Below are 23,661 nucleotides of genomic sequence, written 5' to 3'. Positions count from 1 at the left end.
ACCAATGTTCACTGTTTACATCGTACATAACTCCAGCAATGTTCACTTTTTACATCGTACATAACTCCAGCAATGCTCACTGTTGAAATCGTACATACGTCCAGCAATGTTCACTGTTGAATTCGTGCATACCTCCAGCAATGTTAGCTGTTTAAATTGGCTCAAGCAAAATATTAACAAAAAGTCGCTTCCTTTTCGTATGAAAACAGCCGTCCATTAATTTGACAAAATAAGCTTTTAAAAGTATTATATGTACAATCTATATTTCTGTTTTTTTTAAAAAAAAATCGCTGTTCTAAAATTATTGTGAAATATCGAAAATATCTTTCTATCTATGTAGTAATGCAACCGTTAATCGAATTTAAAGGGAGTAGAGAAACAAATTTGTGCAAATCGAATTTGCTGTGACTTAAAATATTCAATAAGAAGAAAATCTACATTTTTAAGTAGATATATAGGAAATATTTCCCTCAAAGAGAGGAATGATTTTGTATTGTCACTCGTTCCAATGTTCCCACTTCACTAATGAAATAATTCCTTGTATCTTCTTAATTAAACATAAAGACAGACAGAGACAATAGTTTCTTTAGTAACATGATGTTCTTTTGTAGGTGCCAACTACATTAATTTGCATATATATCTTGTTATATTGTTGGGGCTTCAGTAATTTATGTTGTCATTTACTCCACATAGAAAGTGTTGGAGTACAGATGTAGAATAGGACTAAAGCGCTTCTGCATGTTGTTGAAAGTGACTAATGGGTGCCAAAAGTCGCGATGGTTTAGTTATTGGCTTGCTGGTCTCGTGACCGAAAGGGCGCCGATTCAAATCTTGATGTCTTATCATTATCTATGAAAACTAAGAAAGAAAAAAAAAACACAAAACTAGACACTCGGGAACTTTATTACAGTTTTAACCAAAGCTCGTGTACTGCTTCTTGGAATCCTGTGGTGCGTGCTAAAGATGAACTTCCTCATCGCAAACCTCAAGACCATCAAATTTATGTCATCAACACGGACAACAGTCACATCCGAGGAACCCACTGGGTAGCCGTTTATTTTCCCAGTAATGGCTGTGTGGAGTATTTTGATTCGTATTGATTTCCACCTATTGAACATGATATAATCGACTTTATGAGAAGAAATGCCCAGACGACACCATTCAATAATATGAAATTACAAGACACAGAGTCCATGGTGTGTGGATAATATTGTGGATAATATTGTGTGTATTTTCTTCACCAGTGCAGTCTTGGATATTCTTTTGAACATTTAGTGACTTATTTTGATCGTCACTCTTCTAGAAATGATGACAAAGTTGATCGATGGTTTTGTGACCATTATGGCTATCTTTTGTCTTTAGCAAACAAGTGTAGTGTACATCAATAGCTTTTTATCAATATAAACTCGCTTTGACTTCTCTCTATCACTCACCCTAAAATCAACTATCATAGCGTTCCGACCCAACAAAATATTGTAGGGATATTTTCTATCGCGTCCGCGCTTGAACCATATAAAGCAAAGCAGTCTCCAGTCTGACCGTCCATTGTTGACTCATCCTCCAAAGAAGATTTGTTCAAGACTAGCCATGCTGAACGAAGCTTAAGTGAATTTGCATCGTGTCAGGCAAAACCAGATACGAAACTGGAAGAAATAGAGAATGTCAGAATGTTGAATGAGACAGAAGAGCTGATAGAAGAGCTCTTCAAAAAGGAAACCAAGAAGGAGAATGAAGAACGGACGGAGAGACTTCAGAAGCAGAGAGAGTAGAGAGAGCATCAGCCGCAACAACAGCAGCAGCAGTAGCAGGAACCAGACAGAGATTATGTCGACTCCCGTATAGACACAAAAGAGTTCTCCTTTTCTTTCCCAAAAAGCAAACCTTATTCTGTGGAAAAGCCTGTTGCCAGACGGGGACGCAGTCTTAGACGATAAAAGATTGCCATAACTCTTCGTCCACAAAAACAGGTCTTTTCAGGGCTTCCCCAATACTCTAGAAAAGACATACCTGTACAGTTGCTAATTGTATGTTAAGTGAAGCATGTCTATAAGCATTTCATTTCATTGTTTTATGTATAGAAAAATATAATTGTGTCTATAGGCACTTCGTTTCTTTGTTTTCTTCGTTTCTGTAGCTTGTCAAAAATAATCTGTGTGTTTTTGTTTGTATTAGTGATTGTAAGTAAAAAGTGAGTGATTGTTTCTTTTAGGTCCGCGCGTTCCATGTTTTTTGGGTGATGATATGGGCAATGTAAGTTTTAGTGTCAGGGGATGTTTTCTTTTATATCTGCGCTTCACAGATATAAAGCGAAAGCATTCGTTAGTCTTGCTACCCATCGTTGACTCGTCAACCAAACGAATATGAGCAGGATTTCAAAACTCAAAACTCCAAATGCACCTGGAGTATGCCAGGCGCCTCTTGGAGGAGCTTGCCATGGAAAGTGCCAGGATAGAAGTGGAGGAGGAATAAAGGAAGAAAGAAGAGGAGAAGGAAAAGAAGAGAGGGATCCTGCCTCAGCTCATGCTGAGATCTTTGTGTGAGGTGAAGCCTGACACAACCATTAGCAGCACCACCACAGCAACGTCAACCACAGCCACAGCCACAACAACCAGTACAACGAACACAAGAGGCAAGGAGGCCAGATCATCCCCGAGTATGGCACAGAAGACAGAGGGAACAACAACAAGTCTTCACTATCCCTCAAACGGAGGAATGGGATATTGAAGCCAATCAACCTCCCTCTGCGCTCCCAACAACACGCATCATTTGGGAGCAGGACTATAGAAGACGATGTATCTGTGGTGCCCGACCTTGGAGGTCCCATCATTAACCAGGTGTATTTGGAGTTCGAAAAACAGCCCTTCTCAGGGCTAGCTAAATCTCTAGAAAAGAGGCTATTCGAGTTGCCAATTTTTGTGAATGTGTAGTGTGATTATAACCACTTACTCGTTTCCTAATGCGTGTGTGTGTGTGTGTGTGTGTGTGTGTGTGTGTATGCGTTCGCGTACGTGTGTGTGGATAGTAGAGTGTGTATTTGTATGCGTTCGCGTACGTTTGAGTGGATAGTATATTTGGTGGAGTTTTTCTCTTTCCCGTGTGTGGATAGTAGATTTTGGAGTTTGAATGCGTTCGCGTTCGTTGTGTGAATAGTAGATATTATGATTGTATGCGTTCGCGTACGTTTGTGTGGATAGTATATTTGGGGTTTGTATGAGTTCACGTACGTTTGTGTGGATAGTTGATTTGGTGGTTTTTCTCCTTTCTGTGTGTGGATAGTGTATTTGGGGTTTGTATGCATTCGCTTACGTTTGGGTGGATAGTAGATATTGTGATTTTATCTTCTTCCCGTGTGTGGATAGTATATTTTGGGTTTTGTATGCGTTCGCGTACCTTTGCGTTGACAGAAGATTTTGTGGGGTTTTGTTGTTTCTTTCCTCTTCCCGTGTGTGGATAGTAGATATTGTGGTTTTTCTTCTTCCGGTGTGTGGGTAGTAGATATTGTGTTTTTTTTTCCACCTGCCGTGTGTGGATACTATTTTGGGGAGGAGGGGTTGTATGAGTTCGCATACGTTTGCGTGGATAGTAGATAATAGGTGAAGTGCATTTAAGGGATGTTTTCCTTTACATCCGTGATTGACAAATATAAAGTCGAGCGTCGGTCATTCGCGCCATTAAACAATGAATAATCAAAGATGGTTTCCAATTAGATTGATGTCATGAAGATATTGCAAGAGCCTATAGACGATCTTGGAATGGTGGATAAATTCACAGTGAAATTGGAGTATGGTTTCTATACTATTCACACAGCCAAGATGGATAAAAACAATGTAAAGAAGACGAAGGAAAGATTGAAAGTGCTACTAAAAAAAGTACAGGAGGATGAAGAAGACAGAATAAGGATGAGAGAGTGGAATGAGAAAATAGAAAAAGAAGAAGAGAGTGGAAAAATTAAAAAAGGGGAGAAGGAGAAAGATGAGAAGGAAAAAAGAAGATTGTAGGAGAGAAAAAAAGAAATTGTTGGAGAAAAAGAAGAGATTAGAAGGCAAACAAAAAGAAGAAGAAACCCAAAGGCCATTTTCAGGGCCACTCATATGCCTCGAAAATATATTTATTCTCTTTGCCTAACAAGTTTTTTAGTCGATTTTATAGTTTAGGTGTGATAGATTGATGTGGATCAATCTATATAAGTATGTTGTATGTGTTTTATATGTCTATGTCCCGCCAGTCCCGCCCCCGCTAAGCGTTCTGTTTTCTTCCCGCTGCTTGTCCGATTGAGGTCAGCTCCGTGCAACATTGTTACTAATGTACAGTACCGTGACGTTACCTCACCTGTTCCATTGCTATTATCCCTATACAACAACCCCCACTTTCTCTGGACGCTATACAGCCCCAATATTCCCCATGTTAAATTTCCCTTGACGCTATACAGACCCACGATATTCCCATGCTAAATTTCCCTTGACTCTTTTCAGCACCACGCCCTTTTTGACCCAGTTTTCCATTGACCTCATACAGCCCCACCATATTACTTGGAGTTGTTAATTTATTTTGGAATAAAGTATAACTTCAGTTACATTGCTTCTTGTAATGTCTTTACATTAAGTCTAAGATAGTTAAACAATATGAGCATATAATAAAACTGTTATTATATTTGTATGGGAAAATATGAATTTGTTTTTTTTTTCTTCAAAAAATACTTCTCTCCGCAAGGTTCCGCAGTATTTTTAAGAAAACCTCGCTCATATTTTCCCATACAAATGCAGTAACTTATATTACTCCCCATTGCCGTTTTTAAAACAAATATCGTACAGGAACATATCTGAATATATCAATTAAACTTTGGCGGCTCATTGGTAATTATTACTGATGCTAATTTATTATGTGTGTCTAAACATGCATTAGCTGCTGATATTAAATAAGTGAGCTGTATGTCTCTAATTTAGTTTTTCCTGTACATTAAGCATCGGGCGAAAATATTAATAATTAATCTGTTTTAGTATTTAAGTGGATTCTCTTCCCGTTTTATCTGCAAATAACATCTTCGGTCTCTAAAGGTACATTCCTGAATCACTCTGACTTGCAACTATTGACCTGGGAGACAAAACTTTCTACCCGAACTCGCTCAGTGAAGTTTAATGATATGTGGTTCCTATGCCCCTCATTCAAATGTAGATCGATTCAAATTAATCTCGTTTTGGAACATACTTAAATTTATCCTGTAAATAGTGACTACATACATTGGAGGTAAGCCAGCCTGACGAGGGTATAGTTGCATCTGCGGCGCCACTTTTACTTTTGAGTACCGCCGATTCCGCTCGCTGCTCCAAACAAATAAACTAGGAAAATTGCGTTTTCAGCGCAAATGAATGTTACGGTTTTTGCCCGCTATGACATGACAGCTTTTGACTGGTATACCCCTACGGGACGCAGCTGAAGGGTTTTGTATTCCGTATTGCTGTCTTTTCATCAATATTCCCCATATTTTGAGATTTTCGTTGGTGTTTTATTTTGACACGATGTGCTTTAACTCCGGAAAATATCTGAAACTGGATGTCTCTGATGTACATTTAGATCGTTGCTTGCAAAAACCTGGCTGACCTTACGATATGCAAATTCAGACTAGCAATCTAGAGACTGTAAAACCATCTGATGTTGAAACATTTGTCATCCTTCTATCATTTTCCGAGATGAACTGCAATCTTAGTCGGCATAGAAGACAGATAATCGTAATCAGATATATATTCTGTACGATTTGTAAACTTCTTTCAAAGCCAAGAAACAAGTTCATGCTTATTCAGAATTTATTTTACATATCACGCAAAGACATTTGCCGATTTCAAGATTCAAATATATTCAAATGTTTCATTTTCAGCAAATTAGATTTAAAATCATATCTTGTGAAACATACAATTAGTGTTTATTTTAATTGTGATCCATGTTTTTTTTTAGCTTTAAATACTCAAATATCTGTTTTTGTTTTGTGATTATATAACATTCCACACTATTATCCGCGTATGCGTTGTCAAATTATTGACCGTACATACAACTAGACAGCCAATTCGTCTTTCAAAAGAAACTTGTTATCTATCAGTTTGTCTTCTGTACAATGTGCCATAAAATCGGCAAGCTATCAGAGAACTTTTTATGACATTACTATCAAGTACAGGTACCGACAGTATATTACATTACCTATGAATGTAACGTTATCCTTGCGAGGATACAAAATCCCTTCAGCGGCTAACAAAGACGCGCGTGCATACATATATATTACGAAATATAATACTGGTTATATGAACGTTATTTATATGTAGAATAGCACTGACATCATGAAACAGGTTTATTTTTACGAAATATTTTCATTTCTATTACCTTTACAGCCCTCGCTATCGTAACATTAGCTGTCGGAACGGATGTGTCATCTCTAGGTCTACAGTTCAAGTATGAGTATTTACAGAACCCGAACCACTGCGGGGCTGTATTTGAACTTGGTAAAAAGGAAGCTACACAACCATGCTGTCTTTTACTCGAATCATCAAACAAAGTTTATGACACGGGTATGATGGCGCAAAAAATGTATGGAAAATTACGCAGTGAAGTACAAGACCAAACTTGGCAATTTTTTCAGAACATATATCCAAAGCAATCCGGAGAGGTGAGCATAATTCTCTGTTCACAAACAAAGCTGAGAAGCGAATTGTTGTATTGAACTATTATGACCACAAACCACAAAAAAATGTTTTAGTACGCCAAAAATGTTGAGTTCATATTGGTTGGACGACCACATACATCTTGAATATTACGATCAGTAGAAGCCCTGTCCTTTTTAAGGACTTGTGTGTCATTCTACAGCCTGGGTTTCACGAAGCTTCTTCAGATGAGCTGTGATGACCCTGGTAGCTGCTTCAGCATAAAATATGGCTAGATTCTGGGCCAGTTATGTAGGTTCGATTAACAACAGATTTATCAATATGTCCTTTCTATGCATTGTACTGAAATTCACATGGTGTTAAGTTTGATAGTAACTTTTTTTTAATACACTGAATTAAATATTTATTTAAATCATTCACGTGCAAGCTTCCTTTCCCTTACATTGTGTATTATTACAAATTTGTTCTATTTTTATGTTGTAAAAATATCAATACAACGTTTTATCATTGATAATAACAATTTAAGCAAAGAAAAAATGAATTTGAACATATAAATAACTGAACAGCGTCTTGCCTTCTTAAAATTAAGAATCAAGTCATATCATATAAGCCAAACATGATCAATGATCAGTATACTGATTTTTCTATTATTATAATATATTTTAATGATAATTGTTTCAACAAATAAATGAATGAATCTACCTGTCAAGGTGTTGTAGCACAACTGAGTACTTTTCTTGGTAAAATTTGAGTATCGTTTCTATGTGATACTTAAAAGGTTTTCCTCTTTAAGATATTGAAAGCGCTTCGGTACGTTGTAACCCTGCTGTTCAATGGGCATTTGAGACTTTTAAAACTTTTCGGTCCGTTGTCATCCTGCTGTTCATTTGGGAACTAGAATGGTGCTAGCTTGTTTACAATGTTTAATAGCTTAGACCAACGAGTCGATGTTTCAAATGTGTCTATGCAATCTATTTGATATTGGAAACAGCGAAAACTCTCCCAATTCTGCCATTTCAAACCCCGCAGTTAAATGGCGAATACCGGCGATTATTGATCTTGATCTAGATGCTTGCAAAGTTTTCTTTCAGATTTTTCATGAATTTATATACTCTTGCTCACTACATTGTTTTTGTTGCTGCGAAATTCACAAGGCTATTTGTACGAAACGTCAAAGTTAAGAAACGTTTACGACAGATAATTACATTGGCATTGTTCTCTAGTTGACCTTAAATGTACCTTACAATACTAACTGATAATGGTGCATAATCTTAACTAATGCTAGTAGGTGGTTCGATTATGTGCAAATGATACGCTTGTTAACAGAAAACTAATCATTCTGAACTGTAATGGTCTCTACAAACGAAGGTTAGATGTGTCGTTGTACTATTACAGACCTTACTATAGTGATATCGTAACTCATTCAGTGAGATCTTGTCGCATTATAATTATTACAATTGGGAAACTATTGGCATGCGATCTAGTAGAATAACTGACTTTATTATATCATATAAGTAGAAAACTTTTGTGCTATGACGGTAACTTCGAACACTAATATGACTGAATTTATCGTACGATGCGTTAGTAATGAGAGCAGTCGCTATTTGTAGAAATAGTTCCAATTAGGTACTTTGTTACACCAGAAGTTATTACATGCAATATAGCCTCAATTGCTTTAATTTATATGTCTCTATGTTTATAAAGTCCCGGCAACTGATATTTATTGATACGTGTTTTTTCGTGTTTGTTTCATTAAAAAGGATACGGTTGAAGATCACAGGAGAATGTCTAGAAAGGCAGAGGATATCCTTTCAATCTACATCAAGCACGAATGGCAGTACATGTGGAGTTTATTTAAGAAAAGGAATGTTGCATTGTCGATGGCAAGCAATGATGTTTTTACAGTCATTGCTGTGCCGGCTGTATTTTCAGAGGATGCTCAGACTCTTGTTACACGTGCAGCAGAAATGGTAAGAATTTGTGGGTGAGAACCAATTTCAGGTTTGACAACAACACTATCGGAGTTGTCTTCTGTGAACAATTTCAGATTTGACAACAGCACTATCGGAGTTGGCTTCTGCGAACATTTTCAGGTTTTAATTTTTTATATGGAGATAAAAATAAACCACTATGTCTTTCAGAAAACGTGCTTTGTCTTGAGTTAAGTCTTCCAAAGCTTATGAAAAAGGAACTTCATTGAAAATATTGAATATTAAGTTAATTGCTGATTTGCTATAACTTTTACATAAGACATGAGACGTCTCCTCATGTACTACTATGGTAATACTTAACAAATACGAGAGATAGCTTAAAAGTAAGTGTTTACCGCTGCATAAATAATATGTCTATACCAGAAACATTATGTTAGGAAACATGTATATGTATACAGATATATATACATATGATTGTATAAATTTAATTGATACTCTGTGATTGATCATTGTCTATAACCGAAGGTAGGAGTTTTGGACCTACCTGTCTTATGTCATTTTCTTTGTAAATAAAATATTAAATAGCTATTTTTGTGTATGGTATGATTGTAAATTATATACTAAGATAATTATTACTTGTATCAAACATTTTTACTTGGATTTGAATTCAAGACATTGGTATTCCGCTCCGGGAGTCCTGGTCTTCCAGATGGTTGCTATGTTCTGTATTAGAAGTTAAATAATAGACACGATCTTAACAACTTAGAATGTTCCATAAATGAATATTTTGATCCTCATCCTGGATCTATTATTGTGTCCTATGTTTTTATATTAAGGTTATTTATATTAGAATTACTCATTCCGATCTTAAGATCTTCTGTGGAATCAGATTTTTAGCTGTGTTGAGTTTTAATTTGAGTGAATGTATTTATTTAAAGTGCTCATTGGAACTTCAATGTGTGTGTTTATTTATTGATCCTTTTGGGACTAAATCATTGTTTTGTGAATTCAAGGGACATTTTGGATTATTGCATTGTGATACATCAATACTATTCCACGTTATTTGTGCATCAGCACGTTCAAAATTGGAAATTATTCGGAACACCACTTCAATTCATTCAAAATATTCTGTACATTTAACATTGTGATACAACTGTTCGGACTATTTGGGATTTAATTCAAAATACTTTAAGTTCTCTTCAAATATTAAGATTCTCACGTTATATTCTATGAAACAATTTATTTGTTAAATTTTACTAAACGTGTTGGTTGTCGCTCTTCCTGTTACTTTGTTTAAGAATATAGACTTGTAACACTTGATAATAGAGTGTAATCCTTACCCTACTAGCAAGTTCTTAACATATTGAACGATACATTTCCTTGAGATACATTTTGTTTCTCTTGTGTACATCCCTGGGAAAAGTGTTTTTTGCTTCGAATTCTCCAAAAAGGTCAATAAAATCGGAGTGACAATGCTTTTGAAACCTCTTAAATACAGGCTCTCCGACTATATATATATATATATACGAGTATAGATCTATCATTCAAAGTACGCAAAACTGTGAACAGAAATTAACTATACTTAAATATTCAACATAAAATAACACAGAAAAGAGTAAATCTATTCAGTATGTCGCCTCGAGCTATAAATCGTACGCCTGAATCAGAAGCATGCCTCCTATAATTTTTAACTTCAAAAATATCTACTTTATAGGCAGCGAATCGATCAGTCTATATCATAACATTACAATTGTACCTAGGCTGGCATCAAAGAAGAGACAATGTGTGTAGTATCGGAATCGGAGGCAATTTACAATTATGTCAGGATCGGTCAATCTCAGAAGTATCAAGAGCTGACCTATGCACCTGCTGGTTCCAGGATTGCCATCGCTTATTTGGGAGGTAATATCTCTATATGTATGTAGGTATGCTTACAAGGAATATATATTATGAATTGTTTATTTTCAAAATGTTGTGTACATCGAGAGTCTCATTAACATCCTTTGACAGACAGATTAGAATATTCTTGGGTTGCTACGGTTAGCTAAGCGTTAGTTTTCCAACACATAGTGTCGGATGTTTTTCGCAGAAAGTTTATAATCACAGGAGAAAACTACAGTTCAGGGATCCAGTGCATCGGAAAAATATTTTTTTCCATCTGATCTGTGTTTAAGAATGCATGTTACATGTTAGACAGGAGCACACAAGATTATTGTATCTTCCAAATTTCATGAACAAGATATATATATATATATATATATATATATATATATATATATATATTACAATTAGTACTGGTTATCAGACTTAAAATATCTGATTTTCACTCGTAATAATACTGTTACTAATACTACTCTTGATAATAATTACAAACAATAATAATTCTTGTTAGTATTTCTGATCAAGTATGTCAGCGTGTTTTATTATATTCTGTATATGCCACTGGCCTGCAAAATAAAATTAATCCAGACATGGATGACCGTTTATTCAATTAACTGGGTTTTTTTAAGGTACCACGGGAGAATTGACTTTCCATCAAATACAAGGTCAAAACCTAAGTGCGCCTTACGAAACAGCGAGTGTTCCTTGGGGATGCAGATCCATCGCTAATGGGATTTTAGAAATTTTGGCTCAAGTTGTCGGTACAAGTTCAGTTGAAAAATTTAAAAAGGTGTTTCCTGCCGAATTCAAAGATTTTGAAGATGGGATAGTTCAAGGAACAAAATCCTACAGAAGTAGCGGTGATGCAAAAGGAAAGCTGAAGTTCACAGTAAGTAAAAAGTAAACTTTATTCAAACACACAAGTGCAGTTTTAAAGTCAATTGTTTGAAATCATTTGAACAGGTCATAGTGTTCACTGCTGAATGATATCATTGGAAATATCAGGAGAGTAACTTATAATTCTTCGAATCGAGACTTAGACATGTGGTAAAAATTATAATTCATCAGTAGCGGACTCGAAATACGTTTCATCTTCCAGATTTATAATTTATACATTCAAATCATCAGAGTACGTCAGATTGTTTAATAAGGATATAACCAGACGTATCACGAGAGTTGTGGCTGTCCAAGAAAAGAGGTTTATTACACACGAGGCAAACAATACTGACCTAGATGTAGCAGCTCCAAAATGTAAATTCTCTTCCAAGTTTACGATTCAAAAACATAAAGATAAAAAATTTAAGATATTTAGAAGAAATGTCAATTGTCTACATATCAGTGTTCTCTTTTTAAAATGAAAAAAAAAACTTCGTTTTAGGTGTGAATCAATGTTGAATCATTCTGGTACCTCGGGGTTTACTTGCAAAGTTTTTTTTAATAAATGATTGACACACAAAATGCCATGCATAAGATAAATATATATTTCAGAGCTGGAACGTCGTCTGGCTGACGATTGATAGTAATTATTTATATGGAACGTTACACGGATGAGATCTAAAAATGGTAACACGGCGTAGATGGTACAAAGCTGTCACATTATTTATTTTTATACGTATTTAATTTAGTGAATTTTTACAGTTTGATATTTTGCACGGATTTAAATTTGTGGCTAGGTCCGAAGTTCTTGTATAAATAGATAATTATTAATTTAATCTTTAGGTTCGTGGTTTGTTGCAACCATGAAATCGGTACAAACTGGTACACCACTATTGATAATACATTTACAGTAAGACAAGCAAAGCTCTAAAACTACATCATTTTGAAATTTCAAGTTAGACTCAGATCCACAAAAAAAAAATATTTCCCATACAGATAGTCAGTGATTTAACGTTTTTTTTGGCAAACATCAGAATTTCGACTTCAGTGTACGGCTGAACAATATAATATTTTGATGATCATGAAAATCTCTTTTGTGGGTGAGATTATGATCTGCCCTCTGTTGTATGTTTCTAAGATAAGCAATGTTCCAAATTTACATTTTCAAATTCAAATAAGGATAGCTAATGCTATATATGCTAGAGATTTACGGCATGGGACATTATAACTATAGCTTTCCATGAACACATTAATATTATATAAAACACGAAATATAGTTAATGATAAATATCAACAATTGTTTCTAAGATTCTAACAATTATTCATACGTCAGAAAGAAAATATTTTATATGTAACTCCTGGATACTCTTAAGTTGATTATATCAGATTTTATTTTAAACATCTTAAGCAGCAGGGGGGGGGCGAATCGGACATTTTGTCCAATCGTTATTTTGCTTAATTATTACTTTCTGCACTCAGCGGATCCGGTGTAGTCAGCGCTGGTAAAAAAAAAACGACGTCGGTCCATCCTACACGATGGTGACGTCATTTGGTTTAATTAATACTTTCTGCGCGCCGATCCCAGCGTCGTCAGCGTCCGGTAAACACAGCGACGACCGCGTCGATGTCATTGCCCCCCTGCTGCTTACAATGATCTTACAAACAGAGTGATTACTAACTCCTCCTCTTGTAGATCAATTAGGTTATTTGACTGATCGGTAAGTCTAAAATTAATTCTTGTTAAAAACCGATTATGGCATCGCATATAGACCGGATTAATCGGGCTCTCAACGATTAAAAATCCGGGAGGGGCTGTTGGCGAAAATGAATAAAGGATATACCCCTGTTGAGCTTGATTTGATTGCTTGGTATCTGCCTGGTAACTCCCTTCGATAACATTACACACTAGATTGATTGCTATCACCGATGCGATATTTACGTTGTATGGAGCAATATGCCTACCACCATCTCCGTTATCGTGTTTGAGGATAGTTGATGGACCAAGAAAATCATTAAGAGACTTTCTTAGTTTTGGCGCGTTGTATCCTGGAAACTTGAAATCGGGTAAATCGGCTTCTGTGATATTATACTCGGTTAGGAATTTTTGTTTATTACCATCGATGCTATCGGATATTATTTTAACGATTCGTTCATTGATATATTCCATGTCTGATATAAGTTGATTTAACACCTCAACGTGTTTTCGTGCTTTTGTTTGCCGTAGCTGTTCTACTTGCAATTGGTAATTATGATTAATCTCGGCAAACACACTAGCGATATCATCTAAACGAACTGTGACCACTGCGGACGATTCAGGAGTTTTCTTATACGGAAAAAACCATTGCATGGTATTCCTGTCTTGAAATACAAACTCGCTGGGTAATAACGTGTTTCTTATAATAGACAAATCATCCAGATAACTGGGATTAATCTCATGATACGATTGCGCATTCGTGTGCAAATACGCGGAGATTTCATTAGGTGGATTCTCGGGCCAACCTAGTATGGTTCTTATTGAACTGTTATAAATATCAACCATATACCCCGGTGTGCTTATTTCAATCGTCGACGATAACGTCGGTTCATGAACCGTAATAGCGATTTTTGATTCTTTTCCTGTGATCGATTTTATCCTGCGTTGAAATTCTTTATTGATTTGTTCTACTTGGTATGACCCAGTTGGTATTGTAACCTCATTCCAGTCTGGGGTCCCATCGGGTTTATTTGTCCATGCAAAAACCAGCGAGTTATTAGGTTGTTGTCCGTTAAATGCTTCCGCTCGGATATTAGGCCAACTGTGATATACTCGCAATTTTGCCAGCGCTATTTCCTTTACTGGAATCGGAGAAGGGAAGTTTACATTGAATTCTGGCTTCGTTGACGTTATCGATATCATACTTGTTTGTACCGGAGTGGTGTTCTCCGCGATCCGTTGAAGCAATTGCAACCCTTCGGGGTTCAGCGACATTATTATTATTTGTCGTTTCTAGTGTTTAATATTAACAACCTGCTTGTTTTAAGCCCATTGAAGTTGTTTCAGGAGAATGTTTTAAGCCCATTGAAGTTGTTTCAGCCACGTGGTTTCCAGCTTCCAGTTGAAAAATCCTCGATTTTTGACATCGCGGAGTCATACAACTGGACCATCGTGGAGAATTCAGCATCGGATATAAACGAATTATCTATCGCCAACGAGATCAACCCGGATAATTTCGAGTACGCGTCGGATACTATTTGATGTTTTACTGTATACTCGTTGAGTTTTTTCTGAGCACACGATGATATCTTTCTAGTGATTGCGTTGGCGACTCCAGCAATTGTTGTCGCCGCGGAGATAGCGATTGGAACAGCGATCGGGGCTATCATGGTCACCGTGGATAAAATAACACCGGTACCGGCTACTATACCTGACACCGAGTACACGACCGCGTCGATGGTGGTTATTTTACGACGGTATTTTTTAATTTTTACACGGTATTGTTCGGAAAGCGTTTTCAAATTCGCGGAGAATTCTTTTGCGGTATCGAATCGATATTGATGTGACGTCGGTGATACCTCTGATTCAATTACCCTGGTGGTCATTTTTATTTTAAAAGAGCTAGTGTTTTCAATTACTCACTTAGATCCGCTACAAATTCCACATACCATATAATGTTTTCCCTAAATAGATTGCTATCAATGGCTTTAATTATAAACCGTTCGGTTGCATTTTTGTCAATGATTGTTGATATTGTATTGTTAAACCCAGATGAACTCGACGATGATATATTAAACTGCATCGCTGAAATCAATGTCAATCGATAAATGCCCTTAACAATTGCGGTGATATTTACTGTATCATTTATAGGAGTCCAATCGAATGATTCAGCATGAATCGTGTATACTATGTTGATGATGGTTTCATGAGGGATTTTTATTTTTTTCATTTCCGGTAGTCTGTTTTTGTTCGCTGCAATATCAGTTTTGATTGTTCCTATTTCCTGTTTATGCGCGTCTACATTCTTTTTAATCGCTGCAATATCAGTTTTGATTGTTCCTATTTCCTGTATATGAACGTATAACCCCGCTTTGTTCGTTGCAACATCAGTTTTGATTGTTTCTATTTCCTGTGTATGCGCGTCTATATTCCCTTTGTTCGCTGCAATATCAGTTTTGATTGTTCCTATTTCCTGTGTATGCGCGTCTACACTCTTTTTGTTCGCTGCAACATCAGTTTTGATTGTTTCTATTTCCTGTGTATAAACGTATAACCCCGCTTTGTTCGCTGCAACATCAGTTTTGATTGTTCCTATTTCCTGTCCATACGCAGTGATATCATTTATAGTTATTGTAATTTCTTCCGGTTTGGTATTTTTTTTACCAAAGAATTTATTAATGGCGCTATCAGCCCTGTTAAAAATTTTTCGTAACGTGTAAATTTGGCCCGACAGCGTTGTAAACTCCGAAATAGTATTTTTTAACGAATTCGACACGGATATATAATTATTGTCAAGTGTACTTATTTTTCCATTTATCGTCAAGATGGATTCACCTGATTTAAGTCGTCCGTCGCCGGTATACAGCGCGATAGTGTCCTCGGAGGCATCATTATTTCGTGTTAAAACGTCATTCAGCGACACATTACTGGATTTCAGTTTACCCTGGCGGTCTTGAAATACAACTATTTCGCCCGGGTCAACACTGGTTAAATTTAACGTATCAGCGATTTCATCCTCAATTAGTTTTTTTATGTCATCGGTGGCGAGCGTTTCCGTGGGTTTTTTCAGCGCCGAAACCGGTCGTCCCCAGATATCAATCATTATTATTGTAAAAAAAAACAGCGTTTCTAATTAACCCGCCGGGCCTCTACGACCCCACTAGTGTATTCGTTTACAACCACATGAGGTGGTTTCCGCGATGATGAAATCGCCGCGAGTACGTTCAATACCTCACGGCCGCATATCGGTGGGTCACTTAATTGTTGTGTTGGCAGCGTGGAATAAAAAACCCGGGCTGAACACGCCCGGGCTGAACACGCCCGGATATACCGCATGAACTCGTTTGGCGGGGCTAACCCGTATGAATCAAAATAGACGATCGCACGCGGATCAATTGCGTATGCAACCCAATGAGTCCCCGCTCCGGAGGATTTATCGAGGTTAATTATACCGGTCTCAATATTCCTTGGTTTTGTCGGTAATTGATCCCTCATGAAAACACCTCTGAAGTTTTTTATCGCTAACGCGTTTGCGGCATCTATTAAATCAAAATTAGACATTGGAGTCATTAAACGGTTCCCGGTAGTCTTAGACCCTTCCCCGAGTACCATGAATACGGGGTTCCCGGTAGTCTTAGACCCTTTCCGGCTACGGGTCGTTTTTTTTATAGCCTTTCCCGGTTGCCTTCTTCAATGCCATTCCCGCCGCGGTACCAACGGCTCCTAACGCCGCCGCCTTCGCCACTGCTGGGGCCGCCGCGGCAATCAACGCTGGAATCGCAGCTAACAGCGGAAATATCCCACCGGACTTTTCCATGTTTTTAATCGCTGCGGCCGAAAAATCTATTTGAACACCCTTTTTATTCTTCATCGCATTATTGAAATGTTTTATTTGACGCGCCGTCAACGATATCTTATGATTACCACCTGCCATCTGTGACGGCTTCAGCGTTATTGTGGTTCCACATTGTTTAGCCGACTTTGATCGTAATTTCTTGACTTGACCATCGGTCAACTCTACACTGACGACACTATACGACATTTTATTGTAAACGCGTTTATGTTTTCAATTACATGTTTTCCACTGGTGCATCAACGATTCTCATTCGTCCACCAACGCCTTCCAACAGCATTGATTTATCGCTGAGAATGACAGCAACCGCTCTATAATCAACACCACCCGGGGTTATACGAGCTCTGAAGTGTATATCAACGACGGATTGTCTCGTTAAATCAAGATGTTCCAACGAAAAATAATAAATCGGATACAGGTTTTTAAAATCAAGTTGTGATATTTGCAGACCAGTGTCGACGTTTTGATCACGACCCATATATGACAGCAATCGATGATACACACGTGCGACATGGTTGTCACCGTAATTAAGCTGTATATCCTCGGATGGTTCCTGTTGTCCGTTTATTCTCAGCGAAACCTCCCTGACTCCTAATCGATCAAATATCATATGGCTGCGTTCTTGATTACCCAATCGTTCCCTATTCTGTAGCGCTATAAATATATGACGCGGGGCTGAAACACCCTGTTTTGATGCCAGGTGCCATGTAAACGTATCGGCGACGTTATCCTCTTTAGCATCAGTTGTTACCGCTAGCCAACTCAACAACGATTTTCCTCCCTGTTCCATAAATGCTAACAATCGTGCTTCCGTGGTAAGTGATGGAGTCAACACCGGCATCCACAATGCCATTTTAGTTAAAACGACTTTACCGGCAGCGACGCCAGCAGCATGCCATATTGCATTGTTATCATCGCCCCTTCGCGTCAGCGCGATTGTATGCTTGGCCCCATAGATAACTTTTCTAACATTTCTGCAGAATCCAAATATGTGATGGAGTGGAATCGCGCATGAAAACTGCCGGCGTGGTCTTTGCAACATCCCTAATCGTGTTGCGAATCCTAGATTGTAATCATTGTTGATACTCTTTATAATATTGAAATTAGCGCCTGGTCTTGCTCTGCGGTCTGGGTTATTTGCTTCAGCCTGTGGGTCAACTGCGGTATCTCTTTCCACTAGCACGTTAACGTACTGAAGATGATCAGCGTTATTAGTGGTGTCCTTTGCGAACATCATAGATGGGCCCGCCGATCTTGTATAATCATCTGAATACCTCGCTAACCCAATTATCGTCGTTGCAACATCAACCTCGCGTTCTATTGATTCAATTTCTCGCCCGTCAATAAGATATCTGGCGCTCTCAAATAACGCCATGATACCGTTGTTAACGAAGCCAACTCGAATACGATCGTCATCTGCGTACGGTGTATTATCGGCAGCATTTGTCACGAGTTCTTCCTCGATTTCGATAAACGCTTCACACGGCAAAAAATATTTACTGGTATCTTGGACTTGAAGTTCAATTCGCGATCGTAGGTCAGGTTGCGCTGCATAATAAGAATAATATTGATAATCACGGACAGAATCATCCCTGCGCACTGGGGCATCCATATCAAACGCGGGGTCAGCGGTTTGCGCAAACATTTCTATTATTATTCATGTCGGTGTTTTCAATTGAAATCCATCAACGTCGTTTTCGTCGTAGACCACTCCCCGCTATTGCGTTAATGATCGCGTTGGTTGACGCATCGGCGGATGGCGAAGTCGCCGCCAACGACTCTAATTTTTCTTCCACGGCGTTATTTATTACTTTACTGACATTCGCAGGCATCACTGTCGTTGATGGCATCTGTTTTCTTTTTCGTGAAAATCCTTTGGATTTTACCAACGACATTAGTTTGTTCCGCGCGGCTGAAAGCGCCTTTCCGGCAACATCTCCAATAGCGCTGATTCCCTTATCACGAATAACATCAATAGCCTTCATTCCTAATTGTTTGGCTAACGGCGCTACTTTTGGAGCCATTCTTGTAAATAACCCCGCAATGGTGCTACCGAGACCATCTACATAGTACGCGCGGTAAACAGGCAATCGCGAGTTTACCACGTAGACGAGTACTGGTTTATCGTGGTTGTAGTGTATGATCATCCTTATTAAAAACACCAGTTTTCCAATTAGTGATTGTGATCACCAGTGATTGACCCCCTTCCCACCGCCGTGTGGAAAACCGGAATAAATTTTATCAAAATTTCCTTGGGTTTTTGCCCTCGATAAAAATCTGGTTTTTTTCTGGTTTTTTCTTGATTTTTAGTCATTTTTGGTTGCCTATAGTCGGTTTTTTCTCGATTTTTCAGAAAAACATCCATTTTCTCTAAATGATTTCCTGGGGTTTTTACCCTCAAAAAATGGCAAAAATTAACAAAAACGATAATTTTAATCATCCACAAGTTCGTCTATGAGCGTTCGATATGCATTAATGTCCATGATACCGCCTGCAAATAACCGCTTGCAAATATCAGCGGCCTCATTGATTATTTCCGTAGAGTTATTTCCAGCTCGTTTTCCTCCGATTAGTACTTCCAGCCGTGATATATCACTGAGAACACTACCAGGACAGGTAACGCCGTAGGATTCTTTACCAACAGAGTATCCTTTTCCTTTTTTTGGTGTTCTACTCTTAACTTCCTTGTGGAATGTGTCGTAATCGGGATCACCACGTGGTAATGCATCTTTATATCTACTTGCTAAATACACTATTCTTGTCCAATCCTTTAACGTCTTTATATTTTTCTCGTAACCGCTATTGATATGCTTATTTCGTATGCTCTTAGCAAAATTAGAGACAATAAAATTAATTAATTCGTCATTGCTGTCGAAGGCTCTAATTTTATCTATTGTGCTCTTCTTGAGTATATTACGGGGTATATTCTCCTTTTTCTCTATTTCTTCCGGTATTTCTTCCGGTATTTCTTCCGGTATTTCTTCTTCTGGTTCTCTTGCGGTGGCGCCTGGTTTTTCCTCGTCGGCCATTGTAACATAAGGTTCTTGTGGGTCCGTTATAGCGAGTGGTGGCGGCCTCCGTGTTGTAGCAGCCGCTATTTTCGCAGGGAGTGTTTCCAGAGACTTTTTTGTTTGTTTTGTCTCTGCCGCTATCTTTTCAAGCGCATCGAGAACGGGTACAGTTGCCGCTGTAACATCCTTAGTCGCTTTAGTTACCGGGGCAAATAACTATTCACTTCCAACAGCAAAATCAGTTTGCATTTGTTGTCGCGTTTGAAGTTTCTCTCTCACTCTGTCTCGTAACGGTATAAACTTTCTAAGCGCTGCTAGCCGCTCTCTGGCTAGCCGAGTAGTAAGTGATTCACCTACCATTATTGTAAATTGATCCGCAATTTCAAATAAAATTTTCCGCCGGGTCTTTCCATGGTGGCATTGTACATCACATGTATATAATGTTACATTGGTATGCTGACTTCGTCACGCGACGTGGGCACAGGTAACTTCAAGCTGGGGTTTCGTCTATAATCCTCCTAATGTTTTTAATCTTACTAGAGATCTCGCGGCGTTTTTCATAAAGCTGCCCGAGTTTTTTTCGTATTGTTTCAACGGCAGTGAATAACCCAATGAATACGCTTACGTCATTACCATACAGGTTCTCATTAATTGTATGTTGTAATCGTTTTATAAAAGAATACTCGCGGGCTAGCGTAAAACACCCTCGCTTCGATTGTTCGTTTATAGCCTCATAATCGGATAATATTTCCTCGCTGTTGAGCCTATCAGATAATACAATTCCTTGATTTTTTAATTTTGAAATCTCAGTTAATATATTATTGATGTCTTGGGAATCCATATTCTTATAAACATCTTATTTCTAATATTAAAAATTTTAATAAAATTATTGGGGTCATTTTTGACCCCGTTTTTTGTATGGACAGTACAATGCCGTAAATCTCGAGTGTTGTGGCAGATTACAGGCATACAGGGACAGTACAATGCCGTAAATCTCCACTCGAGTGTTGTGGCAGATTACAGGCATACAGGGACAGTACAATGCCGTAAATCTCCACTCGAGTGTTGTGGCAGATTACAGGCATATACATATACTTAATTAAGGACAAACCCCTTGGGTGCCTTCGCATTCATCTGAGCCCAAGGGAACCCCAAAACATACATCTCCGGGAGGGAGGCCTAGGGAGACAAACGTCATCGTAGACCGCCCAGAAGATATGCTTGGGGGACATCACTACATGTACTTAATTAAGGATAGATATATTTACAATCAAATGATTGATGGATGATGGGACGGCACAAGACAGCACAAACATAAAACGGCGGGGCGGAACTCTACGGCCAATTCAACCAATCAAAAGCAACCCAATTAAATTAACCCGGTTGCATGATTGTGAACAAAAGACAACCACACGCCCGGGTCAAGAGCGTGGGTTTGATTAGTTGAATTGGCTTTCGAAAGCCCCAGGCTTATAACGAGTCATCTTATATATAAGGTGACTAGTACAACCGCGTCAGTCACAAGGTGTGTGTTAATTTGAATTCCCTTGAATCGTTGAATCCTTAAATACTTATTAATGGTGTTTCACAGCGTTTAAATGAAACCAAATACTCAAATAAAACACTAAAAAAAAGAATACAGCTGTTAGATAACAGCGTGTATTTCATTAGTTTTCATCGTAAAATGATTAATTAATCGCAACATTAATTGGACTTCAAGGGACGTAACTCTTGTCATGCGACGCTATCACAAAACGAGTTATCTCCCTTTGATGTTATATATGAAAATCGAATTCTGTGACCCGTCTTTTTTGAGATCGCTGTTTGATATACTCGTTCTGCTACTTTTCGTACTGAGGGCATACAAATATCAAAATATCTACTGGCTTCATTCATTGACTGAAAAGTTTTTTCTTCGTGTGTTGTTGTATCAAATGATTTTACACTCTTTGCTTTCTTTGAATATTTACCAGTTTGGCCTTTTTTACTATTTTCACTCTGAGAGATGGCTTGCAGATTACACAGTCTGTTATTTTGAGGACATCCATCAATGTGATCAATAACAAGACCGTCGTTGATCAATCCGTTAAATGCTTCATAGATTATTCTATGAACGTAATAGCTTTTTTTCCCGGCACCAAACACCAAATACCCGTGATTATTTACGGCACCAACCGGCTTCTTCAGTCTACAATTTCTAACAACACCGTCGCGAGATGCCTCGTAATTAACGAGCACGGGATGCGGCTGAAATTCTTGGTTCATTTGTATAATAATACTACTTGTCTAATTCATTATTTGGTTTAATTATAAACCTTGCAACATAGTCTTGGGGGGTTTTGATGACGAAGTCTGCGGTGGGGTCAATGACGGCATTTTTTATTCGTTTATCATAATAACGTTTTAGTTCCCTGTATCGCTTTCCGCCACAATTGATACACAACTGCGATTTTCCTCTTACACCAACGTGGCAAACCAAGCACGGGAGGGGGCCAAGAGAACCATTACGAACGCTTTGTAAATGATACCCGCAGAATTCACCTCTACATGATTTATTGCACGGGGTTATCGACCCAATCATCAACCATTTGCATTTATTCATTATACTATATTCTTTCATTTAAATACTTGTTTTAATTATATGGATGAGTTCGAGAGATTAGCAGCAATTAAGCCCTGGAAAAATATTAAGTTCAATCTCGATAGAGTCCTCAAGGACGCACCAAAAGCGTTAATAAACGATAGAACCCTGTTGAATAAAATACGCGATTGTATTAATGAATTTAAGCGTGATGGTGCATCTCATAGTTGGTCAACATTTCGAATTGATGGTGTTGTTGATGCAACCATGAACGACAACCGCGCAGCAATGATAATATCACAACTTGACGGTAAAAGGTATTTCTTCAGAGTAAAATTCATTGTCCGGGTGGAATCAGGTAATTGGATCATACGTGATAAATTTGAACCGGTTCTCAGCGATAAGAAAACAGTCATTGTTAGCCGCGACTCCAAGCCAGGGCTGTTAAGCGGAGTTGACAGACCATACTATGAACGAGCGTATCCTGAAACAACAGTTGTCTATGGAATATACCCGTTAAATAAGAAACCTGATATCGGAAAACTAGCGCCGATGAAACAGTCAACGGGGATAAATTGTGTAGCAGAACGAATAATAGAGCATTTTACAAATGCGTGTCGAGGAAACAAATTGACTGATTTACGACGTAGTAAAATAAACCAATGGGAGAAGACAGTGCGCGAGCGAGGAGCAACCATCAGCGACATAGCGAAATTAGAAACATCGCTGAGATTTCCAATAACCGTTACAACGATAACCGGTGAAGTATTATATGAATCAAAGTATAAATCAAAGGGAGCCCCAATCAAAATTATTGATCATAACGAACACGCGTGGACGCCCGCGGTCACAATATTTCCACGGGATAGAACAGTAAAGTATATCCCGGGGGAATTTATACAGGATGGTTTTCTCGCGGAGAGGAAACTATTTGATGCTATTGCCTGCTTGTGTAAAAACGACCCTGTATCAGTGTGGTTACTTCGCAGCGCTGAAAACGACATGGATACCTTTGATCAGTTTGTAAGACCAAACGGTGAATTATATCGCACTGAAGCGTTTCACAACAAGATGAAAAAAACCGCCATGGAATTTGAAGAGCATGATGAACAACTGCTAACAAATTGTTTTACGATTCCATCGGTTGCGGCTCATGTTGCAGCAAGGAAAAATGCGTGGAGACCAACG

The 23,661-nt window shown here is 38.1% G+C and overlaps 1 protein-coding gene across 5 annotated transcripts in view; it reads left to right on the top strand.

Annotated features, from left to right (window-relative positions):
• LOC149787331 (uncharacterized) overlaps positions 1 to 23,661 on the top strand; it is a 99,160-nt gene that overhangs the window by 67,945 nt on the left and 7,554 nt on the right. For all 5 annotated transcript variants that reach the window (XM_089977874.1, XM_089977878.1, XM_089977876.1 and 2 more), the window contains 4 exons: positions 6,378 to 6,652; positions 8,408 to 8,617; positions 10,339 to 10,480; positions 11,089 to 11,348. In XM_089977874.1, coding sequence (XP_089834000.1) covers positions 6,378 to 6,652; positions 8,408 to 8,617; positions 10,339 to 10,480; positions 11,089 to 11,348 — 887 coding nt within the window. The remainder of the gene's footprint in view (positions 1 to 6,377; positions 6,653 to 8,407; positions 8,618 to 10,338; positions 10,481 to 11,088; positions 11,349 to 23,661) is intronic.

The sequence above is a fragment of the Sinohyriopsis cumingii genome, chromosome 12, assembly GCF_028554795.1.
Source record: "Sinohyriopsis cumingii isolate HCF-2022 chromosome 12, ASM2855479v2, whole genome shotgun sequence".
Taxonomy (NCBI): domain Eukaryota; kingdom Metazoa; phylum Mollusca; class Bivalvia; order Unionida; family Unionidae; genus Sinohyriopsis; species Sinohyriopsis cumingii.
Note: the sequence above shows the minus strand (reverse complement) of the source record. Positions and strands in the feature narration are given on the sequence as shown.